Consider the following 10,519-nt stretch of genomic DNA (forward strand, 5'->3'; position numbering starts at 1 on the left):
AAACTTAAAGGTCTCAAGCATTTCTACTGTATAGAGAAGGGCATGTTCTTCTTTACGCTTCCTGAAGTCGATAACAATCTCCTTTGTTTTGTTGACATTGAGGGAGAGATTATTTTTGCCTCACTGGTTCACCAGATTCTCTATCTCATTCCTGTACTCTGTCCCATCACTGTTTGAGATACGACCCACTATGGTGGTGTTGTCAGCAAACTTGAAAAGCGAATTAGAGGTGAATTTGGCTGCAATAGGTGCACAAGGAGTATAATAGGGAGCTGAGAACACAGCCTTGTGGGGCACCGATGTTGAGCTTTATTGTGGAGGAGGTGTTGCTGCCTATCCTTACTGATCAGACATCACCTGTTCCTTCACACCAGTGCAGGTTAGAGTCTCAGAAGAGATGGGTGGGGCTGGGGGGTGCTCACATCTGCTTTTTGTGCTCTCCAACAGCCCCGTGAAGATGTCCATGAGCTGACCGTGAGCTGGAATTTGTGGCAGCTCACCAGATTTTAATGATGGCACATGAGGAAGACACTCCAATTTATTTTATTGATCTACTGTGCATTATGGGAACACCATTCTTCTTGTGAAATCTCCTGGCTGGGAATAGACTGCGGGGAGTTGCTTTTCACCTGAACTGAAAACACCTCCGTGATATAATAAAGAAACAATAATGTTCCATTTATTAGTTGTGTTGACATTGACTCAGGTATAGAATATGTCACATGATTCAGCTCATTAGGTGTAGATCACATTCCAGACATTGATAAGCGGTGAGAGTATCTTGGAGCAACGGCATAACAATACTTTGAATATTAACAATTAGGTAGTAAGTTACTTAAGAACATAAGAACATAAGAAATAGGAGCAGGAGTAGGCCATCTAGCCCTTCGAGCCTGCCCCGCCATTCAATAAGATCATGGCTGATCTGTTGTGGCTCAGTTCCACTTTCCCGCCCTCTCCCCATAACCTTTAATCCCCTCTCTTATCAAGAACCCATCAACCCGCTTCTTAAAAATATTTAGCGAGGCAGCCTCCACCACTTCAACGGGCAGAGAATTCCAGAGATTCACCACCCTTTGAGTGAAGAAGTTCCTCCTCAACTCCGTTCTAAACCGCCTCCCCTTTATCTTGAGGCTGTGCCCCCTAGTCCTACTGTCTTTTTTGAGCGGGAAGAGTCTTTCCACCTCTATCCTATCCATCCCATTCATCATCTTATACGTCTCAATGAGATCTCCCCTCATTCTTCTAAACTCTAACGAGTACAAGCCTAGTTTATTCAGCCTCTCCTCATAGCTCAATCCCCTCAACTCCAGTATCAGCCTAGTAAGCCTCCTCTGCACTCCCTCCAAGGCCAAAATATCCTTGCGCAGGTGCGGCGCCCAAAACTGCACACAGTACTCCAGCTGCGGCCTCACCAATGCCCTATACAGCTGCAGCAAGACCTCCCTACTTTTATATTCAATCCCCCTCGCTATGAAGGCCAGCATCCCATTCGCCTTCCTGACCACCTGCTGCACCTGTAAGCTGGGTTTTTGCGACTCATGCACAAGGACCCCGAGGTCCCTCTGCACAGTCGCCTGCTGCAGTTTTTCGCCCCGTAAGTAATAGTCCTTCCTACCATTCTTCCTACCAAAGTGGACCACCTCACACTTGCCAACATTAAATTCCATTTGCCATTTCCTGGCCCATTCGCCCAGCCTATCTAGATCCTTCTGCAGACTCTCCACACCCTCTGCACAATTTGCCTTTCCCCCAATCTTGGTGTCATCAGCAAATTTCGACACCCTACACTCGGTTCCCTCCTCCAGATCATCTATATAAATGGTAAATAGCTGAGGCCCCAGCACCGACCCCTGGGGCACCCCACTAGTCACCAACCGCCAATCCGAATAGCACCCATTGACCCCCACTCTCTGCCTCCTATTTGACAACCAATCCTCTATCCACGCTAACACCCTACCCCCAACTTCTAATGAGACGCTTTAAAATTAACTTTCTTCCTGTTTATCTCCTCCCTTTGCTCTGATGTCTCCGGTCACACGTCAGTTTTCTGTAATTTAATCAGCAAAGTTCACTCAGTAAGCATTCCAATCGTTTCGGATGAGATTTAATCATTTTCAGTATTTTTGAAAAGTTCCCTTTTTTTGGGAAAGGTTGGTGAATGAGCTGAAAACTGTCTGAAAAAGTGACTTGATCCCATGTGTAAAAGGAGGTTTGTGTTGGGAGGGTCTGTATCTCCTTTGGTACAGCTTTGATTTCATTGTTTAATTCTGGAAATATTATTTGATGTTTATACAATAAATGTGAACATTTAACTCTGGCAGGAATGAGAGAAGTTTATAATAAACCATTTTATTCTTAAAGAAGTCCTTCAATTAGGACAAGTGGTGGAATACAATTCACTTAATGGCCCCTTTATAGAACCTTAGTGAGGCTGTACTTGGAATATTGTGTTCAATTCTGGTCGCCACACTACCAGAAGGATGTGGAGGCTTTGGAGAGGGGGCAGAAAAGATTTACCAGGATGTTGCCTGGTATGGAGGGCATTAGTTATGATGAGAGGTTGGAGAAACTTGGTTTGTTCTCACTGGAACGATGGAGGTTGAGGGGAGACCTGATAGAAATCTACAAGATTATGAGGGGCATGGACAGAGTGGATAGTCAGAACCTTATTCCCAGGGTGGAAGAGTCAAGTATGAAGAGACATAGATTTAAGATGCGAGGGGGAAGATTTAAAGGAGCTATATGAGGGAATTATTTTACAGAGGGTGGTGGGTGCCTGGAACTCGCTGCTAGGGGAGGTCATGGAAGCAGATACAATAGTGACAAAATATCAAAAAAAACTCATCAGACTCTCAGCATGAACACAGCTCAGAGCACTGACTCTGGGTCGTAGTGCTTGTAGCAGCAAGCTCTGTCAATAGTGGCGGATTGACTAGAAATTCCCTGTGGAGCCTCAGGACTTGTCAAGTAGCACTGTCTGTGGCCATGACTTCATGGGTTCTGAGTTTACGTGTGTGTATGTGTGCATGTGTGTGCACATGCGTGTATATGTGTGTGCACGTGTGTGTGTGCGTGTGTGTGTATGTATGTGTGTGTGTGTATATGTGTGTGTGTTTGTGCGTGCATGTATGTGTTTGTGCACGTGTGTGTGTAGTTGTATGTGGGTGCATGTGTGTGTGTGTGTGCATGTATGTGCACGTGTGTTTGTGTATAGGCACACGTGTGTGTATGTGCATGTGTGTGGGTGTGTGAGGGGGAATGGGGGCACATTTTGTTTCCATTCAGGGGGACTAGAGGGTGCTGGTGAGTGTGAGTTGTTGGGGAGCTGTGTGGGGGCGATGGGGAGTGTGTGTAACTGAGGGTCTGTTGGGGGGATTATGGTGAGTGTGTGTAGCCGGGGGTGTGTGGGGGGGATTATCACAAACTACAATGATGCAAAGACCCCACCCCACCACCAATCACTGGTCTCCCTCTCGTCCCCATCAATCCCCTTGCAGAGTTGGAGCGGGTCCCCCACCTGCACTGATTACCCCCAAACCCTTCCCCATCAGAACTCCACCCCCTAGAACCCCTACCTCTTTGGCACTGCCCCATGCCCAATGGGCAGTGTCAAGGTGCCCCCTGGGCAGATACAAAGGAGGTACATTCCCTGGAGACACAACCCCACCACCCCACACACTTTTGCTCCCTTCACTCCAGCAGGCTCATTCCAATAGCTCCCCAAAAGTGGGGATCTACTCTAAACCCCACTAGAGTGAAATATTCTGGCAGGGTGGGAGAGGCCAGTGGACGAGGAGAATTCAGCCCACTTTATGATCAGAGTATCGAGTATAAAAGTTGGAGTGTTACGGTAAGGTTATATAAGGCATTGGTGCGGCTGAATTTAGAGTATTGTGTACAGTTTTGGTCACCTAGTTTCAGGAAGGATGTGAATAAGGTTGAAAGAGTGCAGAGAAGGCTCACAAGGATGTTCCCAGGACTTGAGAAACTGAGTTACAGAGAGAGATTGAATAGGTTAGGACTTTATTCCCTGGAGTGTAGAAAAATGAGGGGAGATTTGATAGAGGGGTATAAGATTTTGATGGGTATAGATAGAGTGAATGCAAGCAGGCTTTTTCCACTGAGGCTAGAGGAGAAAAAAACCAGAAGGCATGGGTTAAGGGTGAAAGGAGAAAAGTTTAAAGGGAATATTAGGGGGGAATTCTTCACACAGAGAGTGGTGGGAGTGTGGAACGAGCTGCCGGAGAAAGTGGTAAATGCGGGGTCACTTTTAACATTTAAGAAAAACTTGGATGGGTTCATAGATGAGAGGGGTGTGGAGGGATATGGTTCAACTGCAGGTCAGTGGGACTAGGCAAAAAATGGTTCAGCACAGACAAGAAGGGCCAAAAGGCCTGTTTCTGAGCTGTAATTTTCTATGGTTCTAATCACATTAATATGACATTAGCAATAGATGTAAAGTGCTTACCTGGTGTTCCCATTTATTTCCATCACGGATCTGACAGTGTCGGAAATCCGGAACTGGGAAATACGCAAGTGACGGGGACGCAAGCCCAGATGTGAGATTCTCCCAGCATGCTGCACTAGAAAACTAACATGGCGGGGTGGAGAATTTCCCCCCCGACCCCCCCATGTCTTGTCATAGAAACAGGGCCTAGTTTTAAGGCTGATAAAATTGGATAGCCTAAATTAAAGAATTAGGCATATTAAAAATCAAACACAGTCAAACCTCAGGCCAGCCAGTTGTACAATACACAAACCTGTCTGGGCCTGACTCATCAATCTCCCATCAAAAGTCGTTGCACCCTACTGATACTGAGCAGGGGATCATTGCACCCCATTGAAATGCACCGGCCTATTGTTAGAAGCCCAGATCGGGCCAGACGCAAGCCCAGATGTGAGATTCTCCCAGCATGCTGCACTAGAAAACTAACATGGCGGGGTGGAGAATTCCCCCCCCATCCCCATGTCTCATGAATTTTAATTGAGTTTTTTGAAGGGGTAGCCAAGAAGTTAGATGAGGGCAGCGCAGTCAGCATTCTCTACATGGACTTTAGTAAGGCCTCTGACAAAATATCACATGTTAGCTTGTTGCATAAGGTTCAGTCTCACAGGATCCAGGGTGAGGTATCTAAATGGATATAAAATCAGCTTGGTGACAGAAGCCAAAGGATGGTTGCAGAGGGTTGTTTTTCAGTCTGGAGGCCTGTGACCAGTGGTGTGCCTCAGGGATCAGAGCTGGGTCCACTGTTATTTGTCATTTATATCAATGATTTGGATGAGAATATAGGGGGCATGGTTAGTAAGTCTGCAGATGACGACAAGATTGATGGCACTGTGGATAGTGAAGAATATTATCTAGGATTGCAACAGGATCTTGATCAATTAGGCCAGTGGGCCGATGAATGACAGATGGAACTTAATTTAGATAAATGTGAGGTGATGCATTTTGGTAGATGAAATTGAGGCAGGACTTATTCAGTTAATGGTGGGGTGTTGGGGAAAGTTACACAGAAAAAAGAGATCCAAGGATACAGATTCATAGCGCCTTGAAAGTGGAGTCACAGGTGGACAGAGTGGTGAAGAAGGCATTCAGCATGCTTGGTTTCATCGATCAGAACATTGAATACAGGAGTTGGGACGTCTTGTTGAAGTTGTACAAGACATTGGTAAGGCCACACTTTGAATACTGTGTACAGTTCTGGTCACCCCATTATAGAAAGGATATTATTAAACTAGAAAAAGTGCAGGAAAGATTTACTGGGATGCTACCAGGATTTGATGGTTTTAAATATAAGGGGAAGCTGGATACACCAGGACTTTTATTCTCTGGAGTGTAGGAGACTTAGGGGTGATCTTATAGAGGTCTATAAAATAATGAGGGGCACAGATCAGCTGGATCGTCAATATCTTTTCCTCAAGGTAGGGGAGTCTAAAACTAGGGGGCATAGGTTTAAAGTGAGAGGGGAGAGATACAAAAGGGTCCGGAGGGGCAATTTTTCCCACGCAGAGGATGTTGAGTGTCTGGAACAGGCTGCTTGGGGTGGTAGTAGATGTGGGTATAATTTTGTCTTTTAAAAAGCATTTGGATAGTCACATGGGTAAGATGGGTATAGAAACATAGAACACTACAGCACAGTACATAGAACATAGAACATTACAGCGCAGAACAGGCCCTTCCGCCCTCAATGTTGTGCCGAGCTATGTCCAATCCCAAAATCAAGCTATCCCCTCCATGTGCCTATCCAATAACCGCTTGGAATTTCCAAGATATGGGGTATAGAGAGGTGTGGGCTAAGCACAGCAATTGGGACTACCTTAGTGGTTAAAAATAGGTTAGCATGGACAAGTCAGCATGGCTTTGTCAAGGGCAGTTCGTGCCTTACGAGCCTAGTTGAGTTCTTTGAAAATGTGACTAAACACATTGACGAAGGAAGAGCGGTGGATGTGGTTTATATGGACACCAGCAAGGCATTTGATAGGACCCCCATGCAAGACCTCTTAAGAAGGTGAGAGGGCATGGGATCCAAGGGGCTTTGGCCTTGTGGATCCAGAACTGGCTTGCCCACAGAAGGCAGAGAGTGGCTGTGGATGGGTCTTTTTCTGCATCGAGGTCAGTCACCAGTAGAGTGCCCCAGGGATCTGCTCTAGGACCCTTGCTGTTTGTCATTTTCATAAATGACCTGGATGAGGAAGTGGAGGGATGGGTTAGTAAGTTTGCCAACGATACGAAGGTTGGTGGTGTTGTGGATAGTCTGGAGGGATGTCAGAAGTTGCAGCATGACAGAGATAGGATGCAAGACTGGGTGGAGAAGTGGCAGATGGACTTCAACGCGGATAAATGTGTAGTGGTCCATTTTGGCAGGACCAATGGGATGAAGGAGTACAATATCAGGGGTAGGAGTCTTAGCAGTGTTGAGGAGCAGAAGGACCTTGGGGTCCGAGTCCATAGGACTCTTAAATCCTCCTCACAGGTGGAGGATGTGGTCAAGAAGGTGTATGGTGTACTGGCCTTCATTAATCGAGGGATTGAGTTTAGGAGTCGGGAGGTAATGCTGCAACTTTATAAGACCCTTGTCAGACCCCACTTGGAGTACTGTGCGTAGTTCTGGTCGCCTCACTACAGGAAGGATGTGGAAGCTATTGAGAGGGTGCAGAGGAGATTTACAAGGATGTTGCCTGGATTGGGAGGCATGTCTTATGAAGATAGGCTGAGGGAGCTGGGACTCTTCTCCCTGGAGAGACGAAGGTTGAGAGGCGACCTGATAGAGGTTTATAAAATGTTGAGAGGAATAGACAGGGTGGATTCTCGGAGGCTATTTCCCAGGGCTAAAATGGTCACTACGAGAGGACACAGGTTTAAGGTGCTGGGAAGCAAGTACAGAGGAGATGTTAGGGGTAAGTTTTTCACTCAGAGGGTTGTGAGTGAGTGGAATCGGCTACTGTCGGTGGTGGTGGAGGCGAATTCGCTGGGGTCTTTTAAAAGACTTCTGGATGAGTACATGGGATCTAATGGGATTGAGAGTTACAGATAGGCCTGGTAGGTATGGATATGATCAGTGCAACTTGTGGGCCGAAGGGCCTGTTTGTGCTGTGAATGAAGGAGAAGATCCCTGGATCAGTAAAAGGGTGGTGGGCCCATCAAGCTTGATATAAATTGGAGGTTTCACCCATTCAGTCTACGTCGACTGACTGATGTAGCAGTGATATGCTGCATTCCCTTGGGTGAAGACACTTTGTCCATGCTAAAGTTCACTTCAACAGGAACCCTGGCTCACATCATATTACTGTAAGAAGTCTCACAACAGCAGGTTAAAGTCCAACAGGTTTATTTGGCAGCCAACGCCAAGAGTTTTCAGAGTGCTGCTCCATCGTCAGGTGAGTGGGGAAGACCCAACAGATAAGGTTCTCCGACTTCCAGGACATTCATTTTATCAGGACATTTGGGACAAAACTCTTCTCAATACAAACCTGCGGTGTAAACAGTTGGACACTCTGTGTTGTATTTCTGAGGCTGTATAAAGCTTTAGTCAGACCCCATTTGGAGTATTGTGAGCAATTTTGGTTCCATATCTAAAGAAGGATGTGCTGGCTAAAATTGCTGTGCAGTGAATTCAAACATGTTTTTCTGCCTGGCTTTGTGTCACTGGGCCATGCGAGAATCATGTGGTTCTAATGCTGAGCACAGAACAAATTGTCAAAACACAGATTCAGGTCAAGGCTGAAAATCCCAGTAGATAGCAGCTGAAAGGCACCAAACTGCTTGGAGCAATAGAACAGTCTCAAAGCAGAGTCACAAGGACAGTGATTTCAAAAATCACCAGAGAAATATCTGGTGCAGCATTGATTGTGTGTGTGACCCAACGATTCCACCTAATGGAGTGAGGGCTAAACCACACAGCTCGAAAATTGACAGGACATGTTGCAGTAATTCCAATCTTCTAATGTGCTTATAAAAGTGTCAGAAATGAAAGTTGCAGTTTGAGATTTTCAAGAAACAGTTTTAGTTGTTCATTAATTGCATCAAATGCACCTTCGGGGGAGGTCTTGCATTCTTTTATCTAGTGACATCTTTCTGGGAAAGACATTTGATGCAGTAACTCGAGGGAGGATTTGCTTAATCAGTTCCTGAGACTGAGCTAAAATTGACACACCTTCCAGTGGGTTACACACTAACGCCCCTCTGTCAGGCATCGTGTGGGAGATACTGAGATAAGTTAACACGTGAGCTTTGATTTAACAGAGCTCAGATCACAGAGACACTTTGGAGATAACTTTGACAAGAAGAAGGTTATATAAATATAACTTGTATATCTGAGGTAAGATTTTACCAACAAGATAACATTAACCCTGGGATGTGACTCCCTGTGTATAGCGAAATATCCCAGCTCATTCAAAAGAGGGTCATCAGACAGATGTTGACCACAGCTGATCAAAAGTTTGATCAAACTATTAGGAGGGAACCGAAAGTAGGAGTGGATTGGAGAAGAATCTTCAGCATTCTGTGTGAGAATTTTAATCTGAATTATAGTTAATTGAGAATTAACACCATCCAATCAAACATTCAAAGGTTCAAGTCCAACAAATATGGGAATAGACTAGTTTCAACAAAAGCCGCAGTGAGAAGAGATATGGAGATTTATTGAGTGTAATAAGATTGAGATAGAATGAAACGTTACACAGAAACGTGACCATGACAAGTACCACTCTCGGACGGCTGACCTGCAAGGACAGATCTTCTTTCTTCTTCCACATCCCTTCTCAGTATTCAGGTCTTCCTGAATTCTGGAATTCAAAAGGTTTGACTGGAGTCTTCCTTCAGAGTCCTTGCCCCTCCACCCGCCTAACCCTAACACATCCCCCTCCCCACCACCAGCCCGGTTCAAAGAACCATCCCAAATTCTTAATTTATGCCATATTTCAGGTGTTGATGCTTGGATGAATTATCGATGAGGCCTTTCGGTCCTGTAAAGATTTATTTCATTTCAAAATACCGTCACAAGGCCCTTGAGCTCTTTGTCTAATCTTTGGATTAAATGTTCCACCTTTTGATGTCAATCTTTTATTCTTACTTTTCTGGACCTTTGCACATATTTTGACCATATTTTTATCTCATCTGTTCCTTACAACCTCATGAGCTGTTTGTCCCAGTCTCACCATCCCAATTCATCCATCTGTGCACCACACTAACCTCACAGCAGGTATTTATGACTCGGCCTGTTAATGAGGCTGACTAATAAGCATCTACAATGTGTTTGTCTCCCATCCACCCGGTGAACTGAGATATTACTCAATTCCATCGATTCAGCCCAATCCTCCCACACATTACTGAATAGATATATCTCAGCAAGCATCTCAATTAAACACGGTTACATGAAAAGCTTAGCACGGTTTCATATGACTTGTTATCTCTTCCAGCTACGTCCTTTTGTTCAAACTAATCATCCTGATCTAAGAAGAATGATTTCTCTCACTTGCTTTGCGTGACAGTGAAAATTAATTTAAAAACAAATCCGTTCTCTTTCCCATTTCAAACCGAATTTATATTGGTGTCGTTTTTTTTTCTCTTGATTCTTTCATGGAATGTGAGTGGACCTGGCAAAACCAACATTGTTGCTGATCCCTGGAATCACATGTAGGTGGCACAGTGGTTAGCACTGCTGCCTGACATTACCAGGGACCGGGGTTCGACTCCCGGCTCAGATCACTGCCTGTTGGAGTCTGTACATTCTCCCCGTGTCTGCCTGGGTTTCTTCCGGATGCTCCGGTTTCCTCCCACAGTCTGAAAGACGTGCTGGTTAGGTGCATTGACCTGAACAGGTGCCGGACTGTGGCGACTAGGGGAATTTCACAGTAGCTTCATTGCAGTGTTAATGTAAGCCTTACTTGTGATAATAAATAAACTTTACTTTCACTTTATGTAGGTAAGCGTGGCAGATTTCCTTCCCTAAAGGATATCAGTGAATCAGAAGGTTTTTTACAATTGATTATGGTTGTCATGGTCACCATTACTAGG

General features: G+C 45.2%; 1 protein-coding gene across 1 annotated transcript in view; it reads right to left on the reverse strand.

Moving 5' to 3' along the window:
* The window catches only part of LOC145349746 (secreted phosphoprotein 24-like), a 63,799-nt gene extending 54,526 nt beyond the window's left edge, over positions 1 to 9,273 (reverse strand). The window contains exon 1 of the mRNA XM_080198280.1: positions 9,226 to 9,273. Coding sequence (XP_080054406.1) covers positions 9,226 to 9,258 — 33 coding nt within the window. The 5' untranslated portion in view covers positions 9,259 to 9,273. The remainder of the gene's footprint in view (positions 1 to 9,225) is intronic.
* Positions 9,274 to 10,519: the final 1,246 nt, after the last annotated feature.

Source organism: Carcharhinus amblyrhynchos, chromosome 11 (genome assembly GCF_965287045.1).
Source record: "Carcharhinus amblyrhynchos chromosome 11, sCarAmb.v2.hapA, whole genome shotgun sequence".
In the NCBI taxonomy this organism is placed as follows: Eukaryota; Metazoa; Chordata; class Chondrichthyes; order Carcharhiniformes; family Carcharhinidae; genus Carcharhinus; species Carcharhinus amblyrhynchos.